The sequence below is a fragment of the Corvus hawaiiensis genome, chromosome 17, assembly GCF_020740725.1.
Source record: "Corvus hawaiiensis isolate bCorHaw1 chromosome 17, bCorHaw1.pri.cur, whole genome shotgun sequence".
In the NCBI taxonomy this organism is placed as follows: Eukaryota; Metazoa; Chordata; class Aves; order Passeriformes; family Corvidae; genus Corvus; species Corvus hawaiiensis.
The window spans coordinates 2,421,420-2,448,945 of record NC_063229.1 but is presented as its reverse complement, the minus strand read 5'-3'; the positions used below and the strand labels follow the sequence as shown (position 1 = coordinate 2,448,945).

Sequence of the window (27,526 nt, the reverse complement as noted above, 5' to 3'; positions counted from 1 at the left end):
TTCTGTTGCTCACATTCGTTTATTATTTTAAAACACTGACAAAACACATCACACCATCATCTATATATATAAATTTACTTTTGTACCACTATAAATTTATATATATAGAGCCTTTAAACCTCTGTACGTTCAGGACACACAGTTCCAGAATAGCTGCACTGGTTACAACAGAAGGATTTTCATTATGAAAACACAGAGAGGAGGCGCTGATATCAAAAACACAGAAAAAAAGAAATTAAGAAAGAGTGCAAAATGAATGAAAGTGCAAAAAAGCTTTTGTTATCATAATCACACTCCCTCCATAATATGGTCCCCATTCCCCCCTCCAAGGATTAGCGAGCCTCAGGCCCCAGAGGGAAGGGCTGGGCTGGAGGAAGGGAGCCGAGCTGCAGCCCTCCTGTCCTTCCCTGTCTGCACCGAGCTCTCCTGGAGGATGAGGAGTGAGGAACCCGAGCGGCCAAGTCACACCCCTCCCCCAGCTCCCTTCTCCAGCACTCTCATTGCACCCACGGGCCCAGATGTGCCCCTGCGGGCAGCAGCTGCCCCAAGCCCCCAGCCCTCCCAGGCCATTTAGAGGGTGCTTTTCCCTTCTCAAAGTTCTTGTGATCGCCATGGAAAGCAGTGCAGGGAGGCGAGGGAAGGTGGCTGTGCTCTGGTGGGGCAGGCATGGCTGCCCTCCCCGCTGAGCTCCAGGCTGGCTGCTCTGATGGAAACAGAGACCTTGGATCGCACTGTCCCAGTGCTGCCCATTTCCACGAGGAGGAGGAAACACTTTCCCAGGAGGCTCCAACTGCTCCCATGCACCCAGAGTCAGCCGCAGACCAGCCCGCCCAGAAGACACCCCATATCTGAGGCTGGAGCACGTAGTGGGACTTCTCCCACGGCTCCAGCTAAGCCCTGCCAACACCAGCTGCAGGGCAGGAGTGGCAGAAACAGACACTTGGGGACCTCCACTCAAAAGAACATTTGACTTGAAGAATTCTTCATTGACTTAGAAATTGTGGCTGATGTCACATCTCTCAGAAAGGCCCCAGAGGGGAATCTGTGGGCCAGCCCCAGCCCCACAGTCCTCTCTGGCTTCTTAGTGACATGGCAGTGAACTTCCCTTGGAGGAATCTGGTCAGGCAACAGGGGAAGCACAGAAAACTTTGGTGCCTCTGCCTTGGTCAAAACTGTCCTTGATGGTCCCTGAGGGGGGACTCCCACTCAGTGTTCTGTGGGGATGGAGGACCTGCCAAGGCCAGGGGTGCAGCAACCCCTCCTTCTCTTGGCCTTCCTGCTGGGACCAGGGACAACTGCTCACGGAGGACACATCACCCGTGACCCTGGGATGGGCGTCTGCCACCTCCACAGCCCCAGAGACCCCCACCCTAAAACACACCAACATCAGGGGAATGGTGTCATCACCCATCCACACGTAGATGATGCTTTGGGTTTGGTTTTAAAGGACACAGAAGGTTATAAGTTTTAACAATAAATAGCCCTTGACCACCTACAAACCCTGTAACTCCCTCACCCAGACAAATCCAGCAGCTTTGTACCCCAACAGGTCCATCAGCCCAAGAGGCTGAGGAAGTGATGCTCAGTTCAGCAGGTGTGTGACACAGAGCTCCCATCTCCCATCACCCTTCCAGTAGGACCGGTGTTCCTGACAGCTGCTCCCGGCACAGAGCTCAGACCCAGTGGGCACCTGGGCTCCAGCTCTGCAGCCAGACTGCCCAGGCAAGGGGCAGCACCCTGGCAGTCCTGTCCAGGTCGTGTCTGCTCTCTAAGAAGGTGAGGAGAGCCCAGGGCAGGCGGTGCCGTGGCTGGCAGTGTGGGGATGCACCTGTGCCTGTGTGCCTGGTGCCCAGGCAGAGCACGGCTGGGTTGCACCTGACAGCAGAGCAAGAGCTGGTGGTGCTGGCTGTACCCAGCCCTGGGGGGCAGCCAGGGCTTGGCTCGTGGCTCCTCTTCCCCTTCAGTGGGATCTTCTGAGCTCCTCACCACCTGTGCTCTCCCAGGCAGCCCTGTGAGACACAAGGCTCTCCCTCCTTCACAGTAGTTTCAGATCTGATGCCTGGGTAGCAGCTCCTCTCCCAGCACCCTGGGACAGCGCTCAGTCCCTTCCCCAACAGGAGTAACGACTTCACATGTGGGAATTCAGCAGATGAGAACAGGATGCTTTCCTAAGATGGGTCCTTGCAAGCTCAAGGGCTGTGTCCAGTGTGAGGGAGCCTTTTCATTCCAGATCACACCTGGAAAGGTCTCAGCACCATTCACAGCCTGGGTTGAAGGTCCCAGGGCTCCTCCTCTTCTACGCCAGCACAGTGGCCCAGAAAGACACTCTCCATCAGCTGAAGAGACCGACGTGCACACCATTTCCTGCAGATCAAGGGTGGCTTGGGGAGTGACTCTGGGACCCAGGGACACAGCTGTTCCTTCTCACTCCCTCTCTCCACAGCTGGCCACACTGCAGTGCTTGAAGAGATTCAAGGACATAAAAAAGGAAAGGAGAGGGAAAGCTGCCTAAATCAAACCCAAGCAATGACAAAACAAAGACATGGACAAGTTGCAAGTCCTGCATGAAGAGCAAGCAGCAGACGTTTCAAGAGCAGGTCAAACGTGACCCCAAATATTCAATAACAAAGAGTCAAAATGCTACATTTCCATGGGAAGCCTCGAACAGGTTGACCCAGATGTGACAGCGGCTCCCAAGGCAGCGCTGCTCCAGGACACATTGCTGGTGCACTTGCACACATCTCTGCATCCCTGTCTTTGGGCACTGGGAAAGGGGGGAAATCGTTTTGTTACTGGTGTGTCATTGCTGGGAATGGGAAAGGAAGAGCACCTGGGACTGGGCCCCTGGGCAGGTGGCCATCCTCCAGCACTGCACGGCCACTCCCTGCTCCAACAGCTCCCACATCAGGCATGCCAGGGTGATGGACCACAGAGAGCAGTGTGGGCACTGCCAGGAGGTACAGGGGCCTATCAGAAGCTGCTGGGATTCTGCCAGGACCCCCAGGCATGTTGGCTTTTCTGGCTCTGCAGCCCTTTGTCCCCTCCTCAATTACAAGGGACAGTGTTACATAAGCATTCCCAAAGTGCCTGTGGCCCTGTTAGAAAGGTGCTATGTTCTGAAAAGGACAGAAACAAACCAGGTAAGTGCTGGCTTTCTTTTAGCTCTGCAGGTAAGGGATCCAGGGACAGCGGAAGATCTCTTCAGACAGCAAAACCTGGGTGCCTTGTGACGGCAGAAAGTGGGGAGAAGGCAGCTTGGCAGAATCAGCTCAGCCAACTCAGGAATGCCTTCAGAAGTGACTGTGGATCTGCCTATTGGAGCAATGGATGCTTCTTGTCCTTGGCAGCTGTCTCCACTCTAGAGAGGGCCTTGCTCCTAATACAAGGACCAAAGAGGGCCTGACTTCCTTTGTAGAGGATTCTTTAATAGGTGCAAGGGGAACAAGCTATCCAAGCATCCTTTCTCCCAGAGAAGTGCTGGACAAAACAGTCTGAAGTGCAAGAAATGGAGCCTGTTCTGCACCCAGCCAGCCCTGGCCCAGCAAGGCCCTGGGGCTGCTGCATTCAGGAAAGAGGAATAAAGCACAGGCGCTGGTCGTGGGCAGAGCAGCAGCCAGGATAGCTGCTCCCTGAAGGGGCAAGAGGTGGCCACTGGTTTGCAGTGTGGCACAGGGGCAAAGCAGTCATCAACTGGCCTTAAAAAGGGAAAGCCAAAAGAATTCAGAGAAAAAGGCAAAATGAGCAGAAGCTCCTCAAGAACGTCCCTTGGAAATGGTGTTCGCACAAGTACCCCCAGAGGATCACACTGAGGGAAAAACCCCAAATCTCTCTCAGCTGCTGAGCAAAGGCAAGAGCAGCCTTTAAGAGGGTGTGAGCATGGATGCAGGCAGTCAGTCCCTTCCCCTGCCTGGCTGGCTGGAGCAGTGCTGTCAGCCCTCGCTGTTACACCCTCCACAGGGCTCCGCCAGCCCTCAGCACCTCCGGCCCGGTGCAGGCACAGCAGGATGTGGGGGCAGCTGCGGCACTAAGACGGGCCAGTGCCACGTCCACCTCCTTCCCTGCAACCACCCCCGAGGCCTGGGGTCAGCCTGCAGCCAGCGCTGCAGAAGGACAGCGTGGAAGGAAGAGGATGGGAGATGGACTGGTGGGAGAGTGGAGAGGTGGCATCCAGGAGGACACGAGCAGGACGTGACAAGCTGCAGTCGTTTGGGGGAGTCTCTGTCCTGACCAGACAGTTTCGCAGCACCAGTGCTGAGGGAGGGTCCCAGCTGGGCCAAGAAAAGTCACTTTAAGGTGTCGTCAGCGTTCTTGAACATGAGGATGGCATTGTAGATCTTGAGTGCCGGGCCCAGCTTGACACTCATAATCTTGACGATGTCAGCCTGCGTCAGCAAGAGGAACGCCTCGCCATCGATCATCTGGGGAGGAGAGCAGGGACAAAGGCACTCACTGCAAACCCGGGCTGGGACTCCTGGGAACAGCCAGCACCAGCACGACCTGGGCAGGAGCCACAGGCGACTCCAGAGAGCAGGGCAGGGGCCACCCACAGCACTCCCACACTGCCCTGGGGAAACCCCAGCTGGCAGCTCACAAGCCCAGGAACAGGGCAGAGGGGGAAAGGCCCTTCCAGGGGCCATCCCAGGAGTTCACACTGCAGCCAGGTTGAGATTCTGTGCTGGAGCCTCATGGGCACAGCACAGAGCCACCACAACCTGCTCTGGGCATTCCCTGCTCCAGGGACCAGCACCCGTGGATACTGCCCTGGTTCAGCTTTGCCTGCCCGAGCACCCTTAAAGCACAGGGGCTCTTCCTGGACAGGCTGTGACAGTGGTGTACCCAGTGTGCCCAGGATCAGCCCCGGGTGTCAGAGCCACCCCCACACGTCTGCCCACAGAGGGTCCAAAACCGCCGACCCTGGCAGGCAGCAGTGCCACCCGACTGCTGTGCTGCTGAGAGGGGCAGAGGGGGAAGGACAAAAGGGTGAGGAGGAAGCAGCTTCCCTCAGGAGGCGATGGTGCTCTTAAGGCTGCAGCACCATCCTCCTCCTGCCCCCATCTGCATCCCCTCAGAGGGACCCTCCATCCCCCATGCTGGGAGAATAGGGCAGCACAGCTCCCTGGGGGTCAGCAGCTCCCCTCCTGCCCTGCATGGGCACAGCCAGGTGGCTGCACACTCCCATGCAGTGGGGCTGCAGGGCGGGACCACTGCCAGGTGCTGGATGTGCCCCCAGCATCCAGCAGCAAGCCACTGCAGGAAGGCCACTGGCCAATTCCTCCTGGCCCCACTGGCAAACAGCTGTCCTTGGCCACCTGCTCTCATCCACCAGCCCTTCTCACCTCATCCTTGAAGAGCTTGGCTTGGTCCTCGCAACCCGTCAGAGTCTGAACAAAGCTAAACACCTTGGAAGAAACACAGAGAAATGCCAAGACAGAGCAATGTTTCTGACTGGAGACCCCCCTGAGCCCACACCCTCACATTTTGAGCCCTGCAAGGTGCCACAGGGCTCTTGGGGCACAGGCTGCAGTTGCTTTGCCCTCCCATGCCAGAGCCCACCCCTGGCCCCGGGCACAGGCACTGGCCTCCCCCAGCAAAGGCTTCAGCAGCTCCATCCCCACCAAGTGTCTCCAGCACAGCGAGAGGATTGCCACCGAGGGCCGGGGCAGGAGAGGGGCACCCAGGGGGGTAATGGGGACATCAGGGGATCATTAAGGCTGGCAGAGCCCTCTGAGATCATCAAGGCCATCCACTGACCAGCACTGCCAAGGCCACCACTAAGCCATGCCCCCAGGTGCCACATCCACACAGCTTTTGAACACTTGCAGGCATGGTGACTCCACCTGTGCCCTGGGCAGCTGTGCCAGTGCCCAAGAGCAGGCAGGGGCTGCTGGGGCTGGTGCCAGAGCTCTTCCACCCACTCAGGCATTAAGAGGGGTCACCATGACTGCCCAAGAAAGTGAACAAAGGTGACAATGTGTCCAGCAGACCTCTCCTCGCTAGCCCAGCGACGTGGCCACTGAAGTGCTTGGTGCATGTGCCATGGTGCTGCACAGCCAGGCAGGGCACTCCCAGCCACGCCAGCACATCAGGGACCAGCATGGAGCCTTCCAAAGCACCTCACCTCATCAATGGTCCACTTGGCCACCGTGGCTGCTGTGATGCCAGCCACCCCCGGCAGCAGCTTGCAGTGCTGCTCCCAGCACAGGGACAGGGAGCGGTCGGGGTGGGCGGACAGGGCGGACATGAAGAGCGACTGGTGCATATTGTCTGAAGAAATAGCTGGGGATAAAGCACAACACGTGATACGAGGTCAAGGACGAGAACATCCCATCCAGCTATCAAGAGCTGGTGGCTGTCCCTTGAATCAACAGGGTGTCAGTGTATCCAAGTGTTCAGTTTGGTGGGATTGGGGATGCTGGGGAAAGAAGCTGAGACAAGCTAGGCTTTGCCTTGTTCTCATGACCTTCAATCATTTGTTTTCTAATCACCCCCAGCGCTGGGGTAGGTGGCAGGACAGCCCGTGGTGAAAAGGGTGCTGGATGGAATGAATACACATCAGGCATCTGCTTCTGGCAGGCATCAGAACTAAATGCCAAGCCAACTGTCCAGCATCAGTTTCTGTGTGGCAGCAATAATGTGGCACTTCACAGCCACACTGAAATTTTGGGGCACAGCTTCCCACTATCCCTGTCTGAAGAGGACAAAGCACCACAGAAAATACACTGCCATAGAGAGGATCCTAATTCCATGCCCTAAAGCACTCGAAGATTCCCAGCCATAACCCTGGAGCCAAACCGAGGGAGCTTTGTGAGCCCTGGCCCAGGGCAGGGAGGTCCCTTATCGATGGTCAGCTCTGGCAGCTGACCACAAACCACTGGGGCACACCTGTGTGAGCCAAGGGAGACCTGCCCCCAGCACGCCCACCCACCCCAGCTCCTCCGGCCTTGCCCTGCAATGACACCGTGGCAGAGGATGGCACTTACTCTGGAAGTCTTCCTGCTGGATCTTCCGGTACTTTGGAGGTCTCCCTCTAAAGAGACAGGAAGACTGATGTCCAGCTGGGCTGCGACTGGCCCAAGGGCCCTCCTCCCCAGCGCCCAGAGCAACGCCTCGGCAGTGGGAGCAGGGACCTCTTGGACCCTGACCCAAAGGGTTGACAGCCAAAGCCAGAAACCGTGGGAAGAAAAAGCGAGAGAGGTGCCCGGCAGAGGCAGCAGGACCGAGGCCAAGGAGCCTCTGTGGCCCGCTCACCCCTGCCAGGGCAGGCAGTGGCGGCACAGGGCCCCTCCCCGCGCGGGGCTCGCCGGCCGTGCCCCTACCTCCCGTGGTGCCGAGATTTCTTTCGCTGAGGGAAACCCATCGGGCTCCTCTTGCGAGTCGAGGCCTCGGTGTCGGACAAGTCAGCCTTCAGCCTGCCCTGGTTCTTCTCTGCCAGCGGGCACCCTGAGAGGCAGTAATGGGCTGTGAACCTCCCCGTCACGTGGCCTGACCCATCGCAGCCCGGTGTGGGGCACTTCCTAGAGAACAGAGGGGACACAAGCGTTGGGCCCAGCTTGGAGCAGCACTGGGGGACAAGCCAGCAGGGCCACCCTTCTGCCCCCGAGCACGGGCAGCCAGAGCCCTGGCCATGGAAGGCAGAGGAAAGATGCGCTGACCAAATTCCCGGGGCGGGGCCGCTGGGGGCAGGGGCAGGGCACAGCCAGTCCCTCCAGGTACAGACCTTGGCCATCTGCCATCCCTGCAACCCTGGGCAAGGCACCAGCTTGCTGATCGAGCAGCTCATTGGGGCTCACAGAGTCTCCATCTTGCCCCCCTTGCCTCCACAGGCATCCAGACCAGCCTCAGAGCGAGCAGGACGTGAGTGCCAGGAGCGTGGCCAGCAGAGAAACCCCTGGGAGGCAGACCTGCCCTCCCCATCCTCATGGCTACTCCACCATACTGGCTCCTCCTGACACCAGCCTAGGGCTGGGGTTGGCACTAGACCCAGCCTGGTTTCCCCTGGAAAAGGTCCCTCAAGTGACTGCCTGAGCTGGAACCGTGCACTGCTCCTTCTTGGGACTTCCCAGCTCAAAGCCTGACAGGGAAAGGCACCCATGAGGGGTGGGGGGAACAGTGTCCTCACAGCTGGTGTCAGTGAACAGCATCCACACCGTCCTCTCTGTAGCCCACAGGTGCCCATGGGTAGGTGGACACACAGGGCACCTTCAGGCACAGGAGGGGCTCACTGGGGTTACTCCATCTGGGGTCCTGGTGCCACCCCGGGGCCCAGCCTGGAGGAACAGGGGACAGAGCCAGGCGTGGGGTGAGTGCAGGGAAGGGCTGGATGCTGGTGGGGGTGGCAGGTGAGGAGGAGCAGAGGAAGAGCTGGCCTGGCCCAGCAGGGAAGAAGCTGTGTCCCTCTGGGCTGTGCTGGGGAGCTCACCTGTGGTGAAAGCTGTACTTGGAGCTCTTGGAGTGAGGGATGCTCTTGCAGCCCAGGCTTGGGCAGCCCCCATGGCCAGAGGAGGCTGGTTCCTTTGGCCCTACAGCCGGAGGAGAGGAACAGGAGAAAGGCTGTCACGGCTGCAAGCCTGGGCAGAGCCAGGGCTCTGGGCTCCCTGCCTGCACCAAACAGGAAGCACTTTTCCAACTGACAAATCCATGGAATGGCTTTTCCTCCCTGCCCATCCTCAGCCAGAACCTGCCCTCCCATTTCTGTGCATGGGCAGGTGGCAGTGACAGTGGGGTCTGGCATGATCGTGCCCTGCGAGGAGGAGCTGACACAGGTGCAGCACTTACTCAGAGGAGGCTGCAGCGGGTGTCCAGTTTTTGAGCACCAGCCCATGGGATGGATGTCTGGATGATCTGCATCAATCCAGAAATCATACACGTGGCTCCAGCCATCAAAATGGATCTGGGGAAGCAAGCAGAGAGGTCACCTTTCAAATCCCAGGACACCTCTCCGAGGAGCTCTGGAGCCCTCTGAGTTGAGAGCAAGCAGCAGGGTAGAGCTGAAGTGCAGCACAAGGCTCTCCACTCCTGGAGCTGGGCAGTGGCACCTGCCCACTTCTGCACACTGTGCTTCCACAGAGCACTCCCAGCGAGCTGGGAAGGGCAGGAGCAAGCCAGCACAGTGCCTGGACACTCATGCTCCAGCACCCACCTTTATCCTGTGATCTTCCACATCCTCCACACTGGCCACTCGGATGAAGGAAGGAGTCCTCCTGTCCACTGCCTCCAGCTTCATGTTGACCAGGAAGCCGTGGGGTGGGCGCTGCAAGAGCCCAGTCAGAGGGAGCAGGGCCCTGCTTCAGGCTCCCATCCCCTCGGCGGCTTTCTCAGCACTGTGTCCTCCTTGAGCCCAGCTCCCAGCCCTGGCCTGGCCAGGGAAGAGCCATCCCAGCTCACAGTGCCAACAGGAGAGAGCGGGAACCGGCTCCCTGCATTTGAGCTGTCTTTAACAAGATGTGCCCCAGGGAAGGTCTCTAAGAGACACATTTTGGGGATCCATATTGCAGCCACCCTTGGCTGGACACGGCTGCTGCTGGTGCAGCTGGAGACAAAAACTAATCAAGCAAACCTAAATTATTTCCCATCACTCAGCTCCTGTCTAGCTGAGGGGATGGTCATACTCCTCCTTTTTGCCAGTTTTGAACTATTTGCCCAGGATAGCCCTGACTTCCGAACCCTGAGTGTAGATCCAAAGCCCAGGCCTGTGGCAGGAGAATACGGAACATCACTGGACTTGTCACAAAAGCAAAGACCTGACAATGAAGAAAACCCAAATTCCTGCCCAGGTGGGGTAGAGCAGATGATGTGACACTCACCACTTTAAAGGCCCAAGCAGGGACAGCAGATGCTCCAGTTTCTTTCAAGTACTTTTCCCAGGTGAAGTTGTCAGGATCAGGATAATCTGGAAGGGGGAAGATGCAGAAGGTGAGACATGCCTGCAGGAAGTCAGAAAGTACCCCAGAATGCCACACTGCCTTTAAGGGCCAACCAAGTCTGTGCCAGGCACATGGGAACCTGAGAGACACCAAGAAGTGCTGTTATTTTCTCACGGACCATGAAAGCCACAGTACAAGGAAGCAGAAACAGCCAGGTGTGCACAGACAGCATCTCCGAGTGGAGACTTGGCCCAGTACAAGCACCATGCTGCACCTGAACATGTGTACAGGAGCCCTGGCAGGAGGTTTGTGTCCCCAGAACCCCCACTCCACCCTGGGAAGCCTGTTCCCAAGGGGATGCACTCCCAGGCTGCACCTGACTGACCACTGACTCACCTTGAGGAGGTGTGAGGGGTTTGCCGTGCTCATGACACCATCCAACTGGGTGGATGTATGGACTGCTGGGGTCACACCTAGAAAACATACCCAAGCTCTTACACAGGGCCCTCTGTGGGTGTCTCCCCACCACTGGCCCCCCAGGAGCCTCTGTGCACTTACCAGTAGTCATAAGTATCATCCCAGTTGTCAAAGTGCACCAGAAAGCGATTGTCCACCACGTCAGTCACTGTGGCAACACAGATCAGGGAGGGGTTCATGCGGTCCACGGCTTCGAGCTTCATGCCCACCTTGAAGCCTGGGGAAGCCTCGTGCTGGCAGGAGAGAGGGGCAGGGCTTTTTCAGAGCTGCAGCCCCAGCTCCTTCCTCACCACTTCCCTTGCCTGCTGCAAGGAAACACCTGCCCAAACCCTCCCCAAACCAGACCCTCTCCAACCTCCAGGCAGGCCTGGGACCAGCCAGGCTCTCAGAAGGGCAGTGTGCTGCTGTGCATGCAAGGAAAGAGGAAGGGGGTAAGAAACTCAGCTTGGTCACACAAAAAAAGAGGAAAAGTGATCTTCAGACCCTCAGGATCTTCTAAAAGCAGTAAATTCCAAGAGAAAAAAACCCTCCAACTGACACTAGTTCTGCTTTTGTCCCAAAACACTTGTTTGTGGTCACAATCTTCTGGTGTCAGCAGCGACCAATGCCTCAGGCATGGCAGGAGGAGCTGGGGTGGGGCCCTTCTCCCTTCCTTGCCTTTATTTCTTGGATCCAGAATCTGTGCAAAACACTGCATCACACACACTGGTGGGCTTGTTGCAGCAAAGAACAGCAGGGGTTAGACACAATAAATAACTTGGAGAGGCTGATTTGCCAGTAGTTAGAGATTCCTCTGCAGCTGACAAAGGAATGATCAGCATTTTTCACTTTCCTACATTCCCACTTTCCTTACCCAAGCTTCCACGTGAAAAAAATAGGCAGACACAGAAACAATGAAGACACAAAACAGAGACAAAGGAATTATACTTATGAAACATTAAGTGATGTGTTTTTAGCCAAATAATTGTTGAGAGTAGTGGTTATTTCTCCTCACCAGTACTTCTGTAACAAATTTAATTGTCCAAGAGATCCGCCTGGGTGAAACAGAATCAGACCAGCACCAATTCTGGGCATATCAAATGAGTGTCCAAACTCAAACTACAGATCCTGAGCAGCAAAGTGTGCCACATGTTCCTGGCTCTTGAGCACTGTGGGCTTGAGGGGTGTGGAGTGGACAAAGCGAAGCCCAGTGCTGGTGGAAGCATTTTGCTCAGCTGGAGGGGACAAGTCACACCTGAACCTGTAGGCTCTGGCAGGAAGGAGATGCTGCTACTCACAGTGTTTCGGACCATGAAGAGGTGCTTAGGAGCTGCCTGAGCCTTTGTTAACTTCAGGTAGTTTGTCCAGCTGAATTCTTCTTCCTTATAACCTACAACCCCTCAGGAAGAGAAATGAGAGCAGTGAGTTCAGAGCCAGGAGGATGTGAGGGTGAGCCTGGCCATCCCTGACACACTGTCACCCTGCCAGCATGTCCTGCTGTGGGCAGATGGGATCTGTGGCAGCCCTGGGATGCCCAAAGCCTGTGGCTGAGGTCTGATGGATGGTTTTGAAAGCGTGTTAGGAAACACGAGCAGTGGAGTGGAAATCCAGAGCAACAGCCCCAAAATGTGAGCAAGCAGAGATGGGTACGTGGAATGTTGTCCTGTGGAACAACCCCAGTACAGCAGCATCCCTCCCTGGCCCCATGGAGCCACCCTGTCCCCACCTCAAGCTGTACATCTGGCCCACTCTTCATCCCTCTCCTTCGGCAGGACCCACCACCTGAGTTAACTCCTTACCTTTGGGGGGCTGGAGTTTGTGCCCTGTCTCCTCAAACCAGCCAGCAGGGTGGATGTCAGGGGAGTCGGCGTTCAGCCAGAAGTCATGGCACTCGGAGTAGCCATCGAAGTGGAGGCGCATCCGGTAACCACACACCTGCCAGCAGGGAGGGAGGAGAAGGAAAGGGCCATGGAGACCTGCTGCTGTCCCTGGCTGAGCATCAAACCCCCTCCCCTCCCACACACCAGCTCAGCATGGGTCACTTTGGGAAGCCAGGAGTCAATCACAGGCCAGTGCCCAAACTGGGAGGCACAAACCAGTCCCAAAGGGTGTCCAGCACGGAACAAGGTCAGTGCAAAGCCACCACAAGCCAGCCCAAAGAACGGATGTTCAGGCTGGTGCATTAAATGCCATGGTGGGGCATCTTGCTGGATCCAGCAAGTGCAAAGACTCCACTTGCTGTACCCTAGGAAGTTGCTGGTGCAGGGATTTGGCTAAATGCCACACTGGCTGCCTGGGGAGCTCTGCGAGGCAAGGCTGGTTCGGCTGCCACGCGGCTGAGTGGAAAGTGGGTCTGCATGGACACAAGGAAGAGCAGTGGGATGCCTCCACACCCTCCATCTCAAGGGCTCAGACCTGTCTTAGGGACAAAAGCTGTTGCCATCACCACAACCCCTCCCCCGTGCTGTGTCAGGGTGATGGAGAGACCAACACAGCTGCACAGTGCTGTGCCCTGTCCCTCTGAGCTGGCAGGGAGCTCCCTGCTTGTTTGCCTGAGGTGCTGGAGCAGCAGCTCATCTCCTGCAGTGACAGGCTCTGTCTCCTCCAGGGGCCAGCTGGCAGCACCTCCCCTGCCCCAGAGCCTCTGGCTGACCAGGAGCCAGGAGGAACCGAGAAACATGGGCACTGGAGGCTCCTTACCTCAGCCACTGTCAGGATGAAGTACATAGATGGGTGCTGCGGGTCGATCCCCTCCAGCTTCATCCCCACTTTAAAGCCGTTCTTGTGCTGGGAAGCTACTTGGTACTGGAAACAAAAATTAAACTACAATGTAAAACCAACACAGGGAGTTGGGTCTAGAACCTGCCAGGGGAGCAACCACCAGGCAATGGGAGCTGCTGGGACCAAGAGACTGTGGGCCACAGGTTATGTTGTCATCCAAATTTCAATTTTTTTCCCATAGAAGAAAACAGTGTTCCACCTCCTTACGGATTTATATCTCTTGATATTGGCAGGGCAAAATGTCCCTGGGGTAGAAGCTGCAGCTGGGGGAGTGGGGCATGGGCCTGACTTGTTTGCAGCACAGCCTCAGGAGAGCCCACCTGGCTTCCAAGAAGGGCTGGAAAGGCTCCACCACCCTGCCAGAGTCACAGCAGTGTCCTAGGCAAAGGTGGGGTGCTTGGGATGGGGGCCAACACCCTGCTGGGGAATGAGACTCAGGGCAAATCAAAACTGGAGGCTGCCTGGTCACCTCCAGGTGACAACGGGAGCTTGGCTATTGCTCAGAGTCCCGCAAAACAGGGAAGCAAGGAAGAGAGGAGAAGGAGGAGGGGTGGGAAAAAAAGGGAAAGAAAAGAGAAGATGAAAGAGGGAAAAAGACAGGAAAATCCCAACTCACATCCTGGAAGAGATCTAAAGGGGCAGCGACAGCTTTCTGCTCCTCCAAGTAGGACGCCCAAGACCAGCCTTCTTTCTTCTCCTCACTGGCACCTGAGCGCAGCACAAACGCACACAAACGCTGCTGAGGGGCCGCTGCAGCCCCGCCCCGCTGCCTCGGGGCCGTCCCGCTCTCACACTGGTCCTGCATCCCTGCAAAGCTCAGCACCATCCTACCACAGCCCCTTCTCCAGCAAACCTGGCCGGCTGCACGACGAGGGGCAGAGCCAGGAGCCCCCATGGCCCAAATGTCCTGAGCCATGTCCTAGTAAGGCACCTGGGATAGTGGAAGGTGTCCCTGCTCATGGCAGGGGTGGAACCAGATGGGCTTTAAGGTCCCTTCCAACCAGTCTGGGATTCCAAGGAGTGTGAGAGACAAGCCATCCTGGGCAAAGCATCAGGACACCTCTGCAACCAGACCCTCCTCCAGCCAGAATATCTGCTATGTCCACACAGGATGGATGTGGGGCAGCCAGCAGGATCCATGCAGAGGTCTGGGAATCATTCCCAGCTGCAAGGGGCTACTAGGCACTCAAACCAGCAGCAGGCTGACATCCCAGCTCTGCCATCCTCTGCTCCAAGACAGCCACCTGAGCCCACCGTGGCACAGCATCGCTGCTCTGATGCCCTAGAGAAGTATTTGCCCATGTGACAAGACAGCATCGTCCCTTCATAGGCAGGGAGGTGACCATTCATGCCTTTGAGAAGGCCACAAAGGCCTTGCCCAAGGCATGTGAGACACAACCCAAGTCTCTTGCTCTTCAGCTTCTTTGTCTCCCTAATTTGCAGCAGCTGAAGGGACTCCAGGAGTGCTGTGCCTATTCCAGTGCTGAGGAATTCACAGCTACAGGTCAGCCATGGCAGACAGCCTCAGGTAGGGCAGGCCACAATTGCAGGGGAAAACCAGACCAACTCCTTCCTCCCTTTGCCTCAGGGGAAGAGGAGATGGAAAAAACCAGAAACTTAGGGAAGAAATTAAAGCTGAACTTCAGGGAGAAAGGTGACTAACCTTGCTTTGCTGACACTTCAGAATGAAAAACCTCTTTATTATTCATTAGGACATAGAAATAGTGCCAGGCATGGCTGGGGAATCTGTGAGTACAAGCTCTGCACTTCTGTGGAATGACAAATACACCAAGAGTCAGAGCATACCCTGACTGCTGCACTGAGGCATCCAGGTGTGTATTTTGTTTGCTGAAGTACTTCTAAAATGAGAGAAAATAAAATGCTGAAATAACAAAGTTCATCACTGCTTACTTGTATGCAGCAGGGAAGGTTACATGCTCAGGGCTCAGGGTGAGAGGCAGGTATGAGATTTGAGATTCCTTTTGAACCGTGGTTAACTCAGTGTAACATCAGGGGTTAATGACACCTGGCCCCTGCCACTGTCCCTCCACTTGGCTATGGAGAGGAGTAGGAAGCTGGAACAGTTTAATTTTAAAATTATTTTGAGTATGACCTTCAGTACTCAAAGACAAAAGGTTTCCCATAAATGTTTATTTTCAGTGTTTCCCAAAGTTTTCCTTCACACTGCAGGGAAAACACCAACCAAGCAAACACTGCATCCCTCAGCTTGTCTCCTTTCCCTCCATGTCGACAGCTCTGCTTTTGAGATCCCTGATACAGTCCAGGAGTAGATCCCCACAGGATGAGACAACCCCAAATCACACGGCTTCAGTGGCACTGCACCTACAGGAGCAGCTCCCAAACTTGTGAGCTCCTGATGCCATGAGGGAAGTTCCCCACGAGCCCATCCAAGGGAGGGCAAAGCCACATGTGGTGCAGTCCTGTTCTTGCTCAGGACTGTGTCCCTGGCAGCAAACATAATGTCCACAAGCCAGTAACAAACTGAGCTCCTGAGGGGAGGGACAGGAAGCTCTGCCCAGCACGGGCCAGTGCCATGTCCATAGGGGTGACCCCTTCCCATGGAGAGAAAGAGAGGAAAGGAGAGAAACGGAAAGAGACAGAGAGAGCAGGATCAAGCAAGCAGAGGAGCTCACAAGCCTTCAGGACCACGTGCCAGGGCATTGCAGTGGGTGTTTGACCCTGCAGGAGCACCAAAAGGGTCCAACCCTGCAGTGGGACCCCCCAGCCCCAGCAGGAGTGCTCACCCCACCGCCCGCCTCGCCTCCGTACCGTGCTGGCTCCCGTTCCACGCCTCAGCCTCCAGATTGCTCATGGCAGAGTCTTCCACAGAGCTTTTCCTCTCTTCCTGCTTTTCCTCCTAGACATGGGAGCAGACAAAACAGAACCCAGGTTCACACATAGGTTTTTGGCTGGGTGTTGTACCCTCACACTGGTGCCCAGGGCCATACTGCACCTCCACAAGGTCCATGGTTTGACCAATGCCTGGCCCAGAAATGGGCTGCCAGAGAATCTGATGATGGGAGCTTGCAGGGACTCGGTGCTGATTGCAGCAATGACACCTGGACTGGACTTGCTACAGTCAGGGCTGGCAAGCAGAGCTTCCTTGCCTTGTCAAAGTCTCTCCCTTCCCCAGGACACCCAGCACACAGACAGACACTCCCCTACTTCAACCCTTACTTCGGTGGCCCACACTCAAGAGAGCAGCTGAGAGAGCTCAGTAGCTACAGCCCAGCCTGGACAGTCTGGCACTGCCCAGGCCACAGTGCTCCACATGCCAAACAACCAGCCCAGTGCTAGGAGCCTTCATCTCCACACATTCAAGTCTTTTTGGCACTTTGGCCAAGCCGTTTCCCTTTTGACCCACAGCTGGCACAGCCCTGAGCAGCACGATGAGATCTGTGCACACAGGGCTGGCCCCCAGCCCCCCGGACACTGGCTGCACACACCCCCTCCCTGCCTTTGTCCTACCATTTGCTCAGATTCATATTCTTCCTCTGAGGGGCTCTGATAGTCCTTCCTCTTTCGTTTCTTCACAGGCTTGAGGATTTCAGTGGCATTGGTGCTGCTGGCAGAGTTTTCCACGATGACGGACCTGCACAGAGGGAGGGAGGGAGGGCCAAGCACTGCAGGCAGTGCAGCATGGTGACACTGCCTGGGGTGTCAGTAACGGAGGGGCTGCTGGACAATCACTGTCCCTCCATTTCTTACTCACACATGTCCCCACCCCTCCTGATGGATATATGCACACAAGCTGCCAAGAGTTAGAGCCAAGGACAGGCCACAGTCACCCTGACTCACTTGGGTGTCAGAAACCTGAATCCAGGGATGGATCAAAATGGATCTAATTTTGTAGCAGGGCTCTAAGCTGCACCAGAGATGCTGGAAAACAAATCCCAGGAGTCACACACTGGTCAGGAGTAGGGCTGGAAATGCCTCCGTGACCCGTGGCCTTCCACTGCTGCTCAGCCTGGAAGCCCCCACTGCAGCAACCTCCTGCTCCAGCAGATCCATGTTTACGAGGCCACAAACTGGGCAGGAAAAAATCTGGCTCCCTCGCTTCCCGCTGTTCCCTTGGGAACTCTTCCTTCCCCCACCCTGCCTCCAGGAACAAGCGGGACCCCCAGCACCTGCCAGAGGCAGACGCGCTCACGTCCCTTGCCGGAGCACGTGGAGCAGGGGAGGGAGGGCAGAGGGATGGACAGGGCTCTGCAGGGCACAGGCCCCCCCTCCTTTACCTCTCTTTGAACTGCTGGTGGCAGTGCTCGCTGCAGAAGCCCCGGCCTTCCCGGGCCCCGTCCCACACGTGTCTGCGGCCGCAGGTATCGCAGTGGCACAGGCCTTCTGCTGCCGGCAGCGTGGGCTGCTCCGGCACGTCTGGGGCACAGAGAGGAGCAGCAGTGAGGCACAAGGAAGGACAGCAGATGCAGGAGGCATTTGCCTCGCCCATGAAGACATCAGACAGCATCTGCTAGATGGTGGTACCCACCCTACAAGTGCCACCACGGTGCCCTTACCCTGAGCCACGGTAGGATTGTCTCTGCTGGGAGGTGCCACCTCTGAGTCCCCATCTTTCTCTGCGTGACCCTCCTTTACAGCTTCCACAGGAGGCATCTTATCAGCACTCACCACCTTCAGCGTCCCGTACTCATTAATCCGGAACTGTGTCATTGAACAAAAAGCAAGAAAAAAGGGTTAAGGAGGACAGAAATGTAACTGGGTGCTTGGCCTGAAAATGAGGGACATGGTTTGGTCATCAGTGTGCCTGACAAGAGGACAGCTCTTCTGAGGACAGAGGTGAGCCCAGCACCCCAGGCCCTGTGAAGGTGCCCTGCCCACAGCCTGTGCTGGGCACACCACGGGCACTCAGGTGACACCAGCACCAGCTGGAGCTGGCAGGTGGGTGCCTGGAGGATGCAGTGCCCTGAGGCTGAGCAGCAGCTGAGAAATGGGTGCATTTTCTGCAAGCTGTCATGCACTGAGGGTACCCCTGAGGCACCTGCTGCCTGCCGAGCACAAGGCCACTGCTTCCAGGGTGAGGACAGGAGCTTGGGCAGAGCCAAGTCCACAGCACAGTTTGGGAGGGAAATGTCCTGTCCTGCACAGCACGTAGCACCCCTGTGCCTCCCTAACCCAGGCACCTCGTGTGAGCTCTGTGCTAAGCTCATGGGATGGCAGAGCCATAGGGATGGGGCAGGAGAAGAGCTGGAGCAGCTGAGGGATCCTCCAGCTGGAGTGCAGGTACTGCCAGGGGCCACAGCACATCCTGGTGCTCCCTGCCTGGCACAGGCTGGGGGATTTACAGCAGTGGGGAGTGGCAGAGGGGGCAAACCCAGTGGCCCAGGGCTACACTTACCCGCAGGTTACTCCCAGGCAAAGTTGCCACCCCATCTTTCCACTCCAGCACACGGACTGTGCTGCAGGTCTGCACCCCGCTGATCTGGGGAATGACAGCAGCTGTGATGGGCTCATTGCCTGCTCCCCTCTCTGGCCTCTCGGCCCCTGTGCTTCTCTGGGGCTCCCGGGGGAATCGCTGGATTTCTAAGGTGCTCGTGGGAAGGTTGATGGCAGCGGCGTTTGCTTGAGAAGGGAAGAAAGGAGACAAACAACCAGAGGCATACACAGAACACTTCACTGATGCAAACAAGGCTCGAGGGCAGCCCAGAATCCCAGAGGACATGGTCTCCCAGGTGAGGGCTCTGCTGTGGGCCAAAGTACAGGCAAGCAGAGTGACCCAAAAAATCTGCAGCTAGTAATGGCTCGTGCTGGGGGTGGCTCCAACACTATCCACATTCAAGGGTTTCTACTCCAGCCTGGTCTCAGACTGTTTCCATGCCCAGGATGCCCTGAGGCGACAGGAGTTTGCTGGCAGGCTCCTGGACTGCAACTTCCAGTTTAGTTACATTTCAAAGCAACACACTGTGCAACCTAGGGCAGTGAGAACAGGAGCAGGAAAATTTGGGAGATCTGCTTCTAGAGAACAGCCCTGATCTCACCTAACACACAACCATGCTTTGCTCAAACACCTCCTGAAAGACACCAGTCAGCTGCACTCAAAATTGTCCCAGTTTTCAAGAAGGGTAAGAAGGATGACCGTGATACTTACAGGCCTGTCAGGCTCACTACAGGGCTTGGTAAAATTATGGAGAAGGTTATTCTGGGAGTTACTGGAAAACACTGGAGAGACAATGCAGTTGTTGGACACAGCCAACACAGGTTCACAAGGGGAAGTCCTGCTTAACCAACTGAATTTCCCTTTATGGAAAGGTCACCCCACTGAGCTGACCAAGCAAAGCCAACAGATGAGGGTTTCTAGGATTTTAGCAAAGCTTTGATACTGCCTCTCACAGTACCCTTCTGGACAAAGTGTCCAGCCCAGAGCTCATCCAGTCCATTGTCCATTGGGTGAACAACTGGGTGATGGGTCTCCTACAGTTGGGCTCAAAGGCTTACAGGAACTGGGCGCACATCAGGCTGGGGGCCATCGCCACTGGGGTTCCCCAGGGTTTAGGGCCAACGCTCCTGAATATTTCATAAATGATCTGGATGCAGGAATTGATTGTCCATTAAGTAAGTTTATCAATGACACTAAATTAGGAGGAGCTGTGGACTCCCTTGAAGGTAGAGAGGCCTTACACAGAGATCTGGATAGACCAGAGAGCCAGGCAATCCAATCACCGTGTGTGTGAAACAGGAGTAAGACCTGGATTCTGCACCTGGGACAGGATAATCCTGATTAATTGTATGACCTGGGGGACAAGACTGGAGAGCTGTCCTGGGGAAGGGGCTTGGGGGATTTGGGCTGAGGGCAAGTGGAACAGGAGCCAGCAGTGCCCTGGCAGCCCCAAGGGGGACATTGGGGGGTGACTGTCCTGCTCTGCTCTGCACTGGGGCAGCCTCACCTCGAGTCCTGGGGACAGTTTGGGCCCCTCAGCACACAAAGGACATCTGAGGGCTGGAGTGTGTCCAGAGCAGGGCACCAGGATGGTGAAAGATCCCGAGGGCAGGACTTGGGAGGAGCGGCTGAGGCCACTTGGCCTGTTCAGCTGGGAGGAGAGAAGGCTGAGGGGTGACCCCATCACTGTCTGCACCTTCATGGTGCTCCCCAGGGAAGCGGTCACAGCACCAGGTTCAGGGAGTGTCTGGACAAGACTCAGTCCCTATGGTTTAATTTTAGGTGGTCCTACCAGGAGCAGAGGTTTGGACTTGATGATCCCTATGGATCCCTTCCAGCTTGAGCTATTCTGTGATTTCCATGATAACACAGCAGCCCAGGAGCCCACAGCCCTGCAGAGCAGGCACCCAGCACACTGCGCTGCCCTGGCTCAGGGCCCCTCGCATCAGGGCCTCAGTTTAAAGCTGCATCAAGAAGTTTTGATCACCCACAAACAGTCCAAGTGATGTGGGATAGCCACAGAGAACCTCTAAGATGGCAACAGCAGCTTGGCTTTGCCTCCCAAGGGAGGCAGCCCAGCTACATAAGGAGTGTGGGCTATCAAGGCTGGGGGGCAGCAGTTAGAGGGGACTGCTCCACATACCTGGTATGATGAAGGCAGTGGTGGGCAGGTGGGTGCTCTGCACAGTGCTCTCGGTGGTGACCACGTGGACACTGACCTCCCCAGCAGCACTGCCCTTGGTGCTCCTCACCACCTCCATCTCCCCCCTGCTGTCCATCACCTTGCCCGGGCACACAGCAAGGCCCTGCGAGGCAGCAGGGAAGAAATCAAGTTGGGTACCAGCATAAACACAACAAAGGAGCGAGGAAGTGGCTGCACAGGATGGTCTCTCCCAGCAGAAACCCCCGCAAGACGCGTTAAAGGTCCACTGAACCCACACGAACATCACAGCTGGCATCAACATGACCCATGAAAGCCCTTGTTGTGAGATCCCAGCTCAGAGCCTGCAAATGCTGAGGGTTTTTTCTCACCTGGCACCACCATAAGATGGTACAAGCACGCCAGGTCCACCACAAGCTGCTCCTGGCTCCCACGGGGGCCTACAATGCTCCGACAGACTGGGACTGAGGGCTGCCAAATCCCACCCTGGAGCAGGCAGAGCTCCCTGCAGGTCCCCTTCCAGTTCTCCTGCTGGAGTGTCACCCTTCTCTTCTAAGTGGCTGCAAGAGAGAATTGCACAAGTGACAGGAGTTACTGGGGGGAATTTGATGTCCCCTGTACCCCACCTGAGTTTCTCACGGGCCTGGTGATGCTCAGCCTCTCTAGCCATGAATCTCAAGGAGAAAGCAAAGTGTCAGGGCCTTGAGGGCACACCTGGGCCTCACTAGCTGTGACCAGACCCCTACCCAGGGGCCCAGGGGCTCCACATTGTAGCGGCACCCTCTCCAAAGCACTTGCTGCTGGGATGGAGGCAGGGCTACAAAGAGGACCATGGTCATGTCTTGGCCCCTTCTGATGCAATTTGAATTTGAAAGGGAAAACATCCACGTGGAAAACAGGATACTCATTTCGGTGAAGCAGGGTTAACTAAGAATTGGGCTACCAAGGCCAAAGTCTGGAATTTTAAAACCTGAGACATTCAGATAAAGGTGCTACCATCAGAGGGCACAGAGTGGGGTGGTGTGATCACGTTGAGGGGAAGAGCTACTTCTCCCAGTTCTGTCAGGTTTGTGACCAGAAACACCTGATGCTCAACTGGCAAACAGCACCCACCCTTCAGGCTCTCCAGGTGCATAAAAGCACTGTTAAGTGTCAGGACAGCTGAAGGAACTGAGAAACTAATTCGACACCAGACTCCAAGTGAAAGCCAAAATGAATTTAGCAACCAACCTGTTTCGGTGCTTCCTAATACCTAGAAGGAATCTGTCTGCTTTTTTAGACACTTAAATCCAATCAATCCTTAATTCATCATTGGGTCAAATATTTCAAGGACAACTCCTCATTTTGTGGGAGCTGTTGGCTGTTTTTAAAATTGAAACAGAACTTGGGACTGGAAATGCCCAGAAAGGAAGAGAAATAACTAGATCCAGTGCTCAGGTTTGTGATGCTCCACCCAAGTTTCTCACAGTCTCTGATGTGAACACAAAAGCAAATATTTGCACAGGAAATGCCCAGCAGTAGCCAACATTAAGGTTTAATTTTAGGTGCCAGGGGCAGGGAGTTGGACTTGATGGTCCTTATGGGTCCCTTCCAGCTTGAGATATTCTGTGATTGTGGTTCACTCTCCAAATCCTTGCAGGGCTAGGCTGGTGCTGTCGACACTGGTTCTCCTGTGCCTTGTGAGGTCAGGATGAACAGAATGAATTTGGATTATAGACTGTGGTGCTGGTCTTTAAACTGCCAAAGCGAAACAACTGAGATTTAGGCCTTAACCTCCAGACAATCCCTCCGCCAGCAACCTCCTGGGAAAGGCCTCACTGCAGCCAAGGGCACGTCCCAGCTCAGAGGGTCGGGAGCCCTCCACGAGGCAGAGGAGCCCATCCAGCCCACAGCCCTGTCCTACTGTTGGACTCACTGATCTCACAGGTCCTCTACAACCTTAACAATGCCACCATTCTACCACAAACTGTCCCTCCTGTTCCCCTCATCTGTCCCTCAGCAGCAGTGTGAGTGCTTTCCCCAGCACCTCTGGCCAGAGCAACTCCTGTCTTGCTGGTGGAAACCTTTCTCTCACTCCTCGCCCCAACTCCTGCCTTTTGAGCACACAAATTCTATTCCAAGCCCAAAAACTATTCCAAGGCCACACATGAGCAGTAGAACACTGTTGGTGTGAACTTGTAAGCACAGTCTTGCCACAGCTGAAACTCAGCGGCTCCCAGGGCTCTCCCACCTCTTGTCAGGGGCTTCCACAGTGTCAGACAACAACCTACCACCAACCCTGCTCATATCAACCACAGCACACACTGTTCAACTTTTAACTCAGGGTTCCTGGGATAACCCCCACAGGTGTGGGCATGACACAATGCCTGGGCTGCAGAGCTCCATCCCCACCTGGAGGACTGAGAATCAGGATTGGAGATGTTGTTTGCAGCTCACAGTTTTTAAAATCCCGGTATAAAACCTGCTGGAAGCCCAACCTGCTGTGAGGTATCTCAGGTCAGGAGTGCTACATGAGGAAAAGGGGCTCAGCCATAGCTCTGACCTGCCTGGCACCACTGTCACAGCAGGAGAAAGGCACTCGGGATAACCCTGCTCCCTGGGAGCAGAAAAGATGTCATGGAGGGGATGCCCACACCTGAGACAACTCTGGTGGCCTCAGCCCCTGGAGCCAGAGCCCAGGCAGGTACCACTGCCCCAGAGGTCCCTCCAGGGGGTCTCCTGCAAGCCCTGGACTGACCCATATTATCACAGGATAATTCAGGAACCTCAGGAGGTCTGTAATTCAACCTTCTGCTCCCAGCAGGTTGGGATCACATCAGGCTGCACAGGGCTTTACCCAGCCTGGGCTTTACCCAGCCTGATCTTTATCCAGCCTACCAGGATGCAAACCTGCGAATTAGCACAACAATTAGCAACCCAAACCAACACTTTTCCTTGGATGTTAGGAAAAGGTTTTAACCCCAGAGGGTGATCTGGCATTGAATGGCTCCCCGGGACTGCCAGAGCTCCAGGAGCATTTGGACAATGCTCTCAGGCACAGGGTGGGGTTGTTGGGGTGTCTGTGCAGGGCCAGGAGTTGGACCAGGATCCTTATGCTCAGGATATTCTATGATTTGTTCTGCTGATTGCCCCAGACATTGAACAAAAAGCTTTAATTATATATATTTTTTTTTTTTTTTTTTTAATTTAGCTGGTGTCTTAAAAAGCTTTTAGCCTACACATGTCCCAGTGACATCTGATAAAGCTCTGCCCGCCCAGACAAACCAGAATCAGGCTTCAAACCCCCCCCCCAGCCAGCTTTTACAAGAGCAACAGTGGAGCTGCAGCTGTTTTGGCCTTAACAGTGAGGCCCTGACCTCTCCATTTTTCCTGGTATTGGGTGTAACTCCACATCTTAGAGAAGATGCAGGTGAGCCCCACTCCTCAGCCAGCTGCCCATCCATTCCACAAGGACTCCTCACACCCACTCCTCACTTCTGCCTTCTGCTGAGAGACAGCAAAGGATCCCTGACCAGAAAAGCCAGGAAGCAGAAAAACCACCCCAAGAAACCCTGGCCACACACACTTACGTGTGGTCCCTCCAGAGAACACCACAATGTGTTGCAAAGTGGAATTTCTCCAGACAGCTCCCATCTGGGAGCGCTCTGCTCCCTCCTGCTTTGCTCCTGGAATCCTGTGCTCTGTGTCAGGGTAGGGCTGTGCACATGGAGTCTGTCTGCAGCCAGACCCCACCAGCCCATTCCAGCCAGTTCTGACAGCAGGATCAGTGTCTCTGTCAGAGACAAACCTTCAGGTTCAGGAAACAAAGCACCAACACAGAGCCCGGGTCCCGGCAGGGAAGGGCATCAGCAGAGCACGGTCTGAGCACCTGAGAGAGCTGGGGACACCGGCTGTGCACACACAGTCACACGGGCCAAGCACACTGGCCACAAACCACACACTTTAAGGCAACCAGGATCACTGGCTCTGCTGCTCACAGAGATTTAGCTCATCAAACAGGGATCGCTGGGTGTTGGCACAGCCGCGTTCCGGACCAGCGACCCCGGGGCTTGCAGAGCATCTCTGGGGCTGCTGTACACACGAGTCTCCAGCTCTGCCACAGCCCCACACACACCCTCACACTCACCCTCTCGCCAAGCCACGGCAGAGCCGGGGAATGATCCGCTCCTTGGGAAGAGGAGGGCCAGGCTGCATGCAACAGGCCACAGAGGAGCAGGGAGAGAAGCAGCTCCCGGCATGGAGCTGCTGCACAGCCCCGACAGCGCTTTGTGAAGCATGATCTGCTCGAAAGAGGTGCTTCTGTTCATCACAAAATTGGCTTAAAGTAATCTAATTCAAACAATATTAATGCGTATTCGTTTTGTGGCTTCTCGGAATTTTAAATATTCCTAAAACCTGCACTGGTACATGCTGGGAGCCACCCAGCTGGGAGGAAAGGTCCTGCTGGACACCAGGATGCCCATGAGCCAGAAATGTGCTCCTGCAGCAATGCAGAACAGCGTCCTGGGCTGCACTGGGAGCTGTGTCACAGCCGGCGGAGGGAGGGGATCCTTCCGCTCTGCTCCACACCAGTGAGGGCAGCCCTGGAGTGCTGGGCCCAGAGCTGGGCTGCCCAGTACAGGAGACAGGGACAGACTGGAGAGAGTCCAGCACAGGGCCATCAAGGTGATGGAGGGACTGCAGCATCTCTGCCATGAGGAGAGGCTGAGAGAGCTGCGACTGCCCAGCCTGGAGCAGAGCAGGCTCAGGGCATCTCCTCCCTGTGGACAAATACCCGGGGGGAGGCCGCAGAGGGGATGGGGCCAGGGACAGCCCCAGGAGCCACGGGCACAGACTGACACATAGGAGGGGCCCTCCGAGCTCAGGACACACTTCTGCACTGGGAGGGTGGCCGAGCACTGGTGCAGGTGCCCGGGGAGGTGGTGGAGTCTCCATCCCTGGAGAGACTCAAAAGCCACCTGGACACATCCTGGGCAGCCGGCTCTGGGTGGCCCTGACGGAGCAGGGGGCTGGGCAAGGTGACCTCCAGAGGTGCCTCCAGCCTCCCCCAGCCTGAGATTCTGTAAATAATTTTTTTGAGGAATTTCCTCAGCCATAAGAGAGAACTTCTCCATCCTTGCCATCAGCTGAGGTATGGATTTTTAATTACCTCCAGTGGCAAAATTGAGCCTTTAAGAAAGAGCACCAGCTGGGATCATGCTAAAACTGCAAGTGGCACACCAAAACACTACAGAGACCTGCTGGGCTGAGAGCTGCTCCCTTGGATCTTCCCCTGTCTTCTGGCATTGCCCAGGGCAGGTGTTTAGGAGACTAATGGCACTGTAGAAAATATTTGCTTTGTACACACACAGGAGCACTCATGAACACCCTTGGCACAGGCAGGTGGCCTGGTGGAGAAAGACAATCACACACTTCTTCCCTTCCAAATCTGACTGCTGCTCCAAAGACAGGAGCAAAAGCCTCCTCTGGAACAAACCAGGGGCCACAAAGTCCTGCTCCTGAGTTCTTGTGCAGCGTGGTGAGGTTTGGAGTGGGCCATGGTATTTATCAACATCTCAAAACCAGATGAAATGTCCTTCTGTGCAGTAAGAGGCTGTTCATGTTGCACATTTCAAAAGAGCAAATAGATTCTGTGAAAATGGAGATCACAGGGAGAAGGGCAATAAAGCAGCAAGCCGGCTTCAGCTTTAGGTTCAGACACAGCTGACAAAGCAGAGACACTCAGGCTGGGTGTCACCTGCTGTCCCCAGGACTGTCACTGTCACCAGGACCAGCTTTTAGGCTCGTGGATCTGCTCAGACCCACAAGTGGGGAGAATGAACAGTTCCCAGTGATCCCATGTGCCAACCCCAAAGGGTCAAGGTGACACCATCCAAGCTGGACGCTGAGGCCAGCAGGCAGCCTGAAGCCTGGGCACTTCTGAGGGGCACAACGGGGACCAGCACCTGCCTCCCACTGCCCCTGAGAGCACCAGCCCTGCTGCACCACCCAGACCTGCACAGTTCGGTTATTTCCCCACACTTACAAACAGATGGAAACAACTAAAAAGGACGGATACCTGACCCCAAAATATTTCTAGCTGCGCAGTGTTTTATTTTCTTTTCTAACTAGTAAAGAAATAAATCCAGGACCTGTCCTGGACCATGTGGAACACCCTGTCCACAGCCTGGGCTGTTTGTGCACTGCTGGGCTGGACCAAAGCCCTCCACGCTGCAGGGCCCTGTCCAGGGCTGCAGTGGTGTCAGTGCAGGCTCCGGGACAGCACCTGCTCACCCGGTGTTTGAGAAACACCTGAAGAAACACGGCCAAGCGTCCACCGTGCAAGGCTCTCCCAAGCTCGGCGCGTCCCGGAGAGCTCCCTCGGGGCAGCCAGGGAAGCACAGGACAGGGCTGGGCAGCGCCTCGCAGCTCGCAGCGCCGGCGGCAGCCGAGCCCGGCCCGGCCGATCGGCGCGGTGATGCGCGGGGCACCGCGCGGGTGCGGCGGCCCTGGGCAGAGCCAGCGAGCCGCTCTCGGTGTCCCGGTGTCCCGGTGTCCCGGTGTCCCGGTGTCCCGGTGTCCCGGCCCCGCCGCCCCCGCGGGGCAGCCCCGGCCCCTCCGCGCGGCTCCATCGCGGCTCCATCGCGGCTCCATCGCGGCTGCGGCCCCGCCGCAGGCACGGGGGATGTCGGCGCTTTCCCCCCCGCCCACCGCCGGGCCCGGCCCCGCTCGCCCGGCCGGGGCCTCGCCCGTGCGGGCACCGGGATGCGGCGATGCCGGGCGGGGACGCGGCGGGCCCGGGCCGCGCTCCTTACCTGCACCCGGCCGGGCGCTGCTCCGAGCCCCGGCGGCGCTGCCCGGCCCGGCCCGGCC

At 56.2% G+C, this 27,526-nt stretch overlaps 1 protein-coding gene across 2 annotated transcripts; it reads right to left on the bottom strand.

Moving 5' to 3' along the window:
- On the bottom strand, window positions 1-27,526 carry L3MBTL1 (L3MBTL histone methyl-lysine binding protein 1). 2 transcript variants are annotated; one of them, XM_048321848.1, is made up of 23 exons: window positions 27,469-27,526; window positions 21,046-21,234; window positions 20,657-20,819; window positions 18,475-18,698; window positions 17,636-17,780; window positions 17,357-17,495; window positions 16,590-16,713; window positions 15,891-15,978; window positions 13,717-13,808; window positions 13,020-13,124; window positions 12,119-12,254; window positions 11,618-11,718; window positions 10,422-10,573; window positions 10,260-10,336; window positions 9,804-9,889; window positions 9,140-9,250; window positions 8,776-8,890; window positions 8,420-8,519; window positions 7,317-7,514; window positions 6,981-7,027; window positions 6,119-6,276; window positions 5,337-5,399; window positions 1-4,418 (listed from the first exon to the last, which is right to left on the bottom strand). In XM_048321848.1, the coding sequence occupies exons 3-23, from the start codon at window positions 20,790-20,792 to the stop codon at window positions 4,284-4,286; spliced, it is 2,532 nt and encodes an 843-aa protein (XP_048177805.1). In that variant the 5' UTR covers window positions 20,793-20,819; window positions 21,046-21,234; window positions 27,469-27,526; the 3' UTR covers window positions 1-4,283. The 2 variants fall into 2 exon arrangements, with proteins under 2 accessions (XP_048177805.1, XP_048177806.1); XM_048321849.1 differs by having other exon boundaries at window positions 11,618-11,709.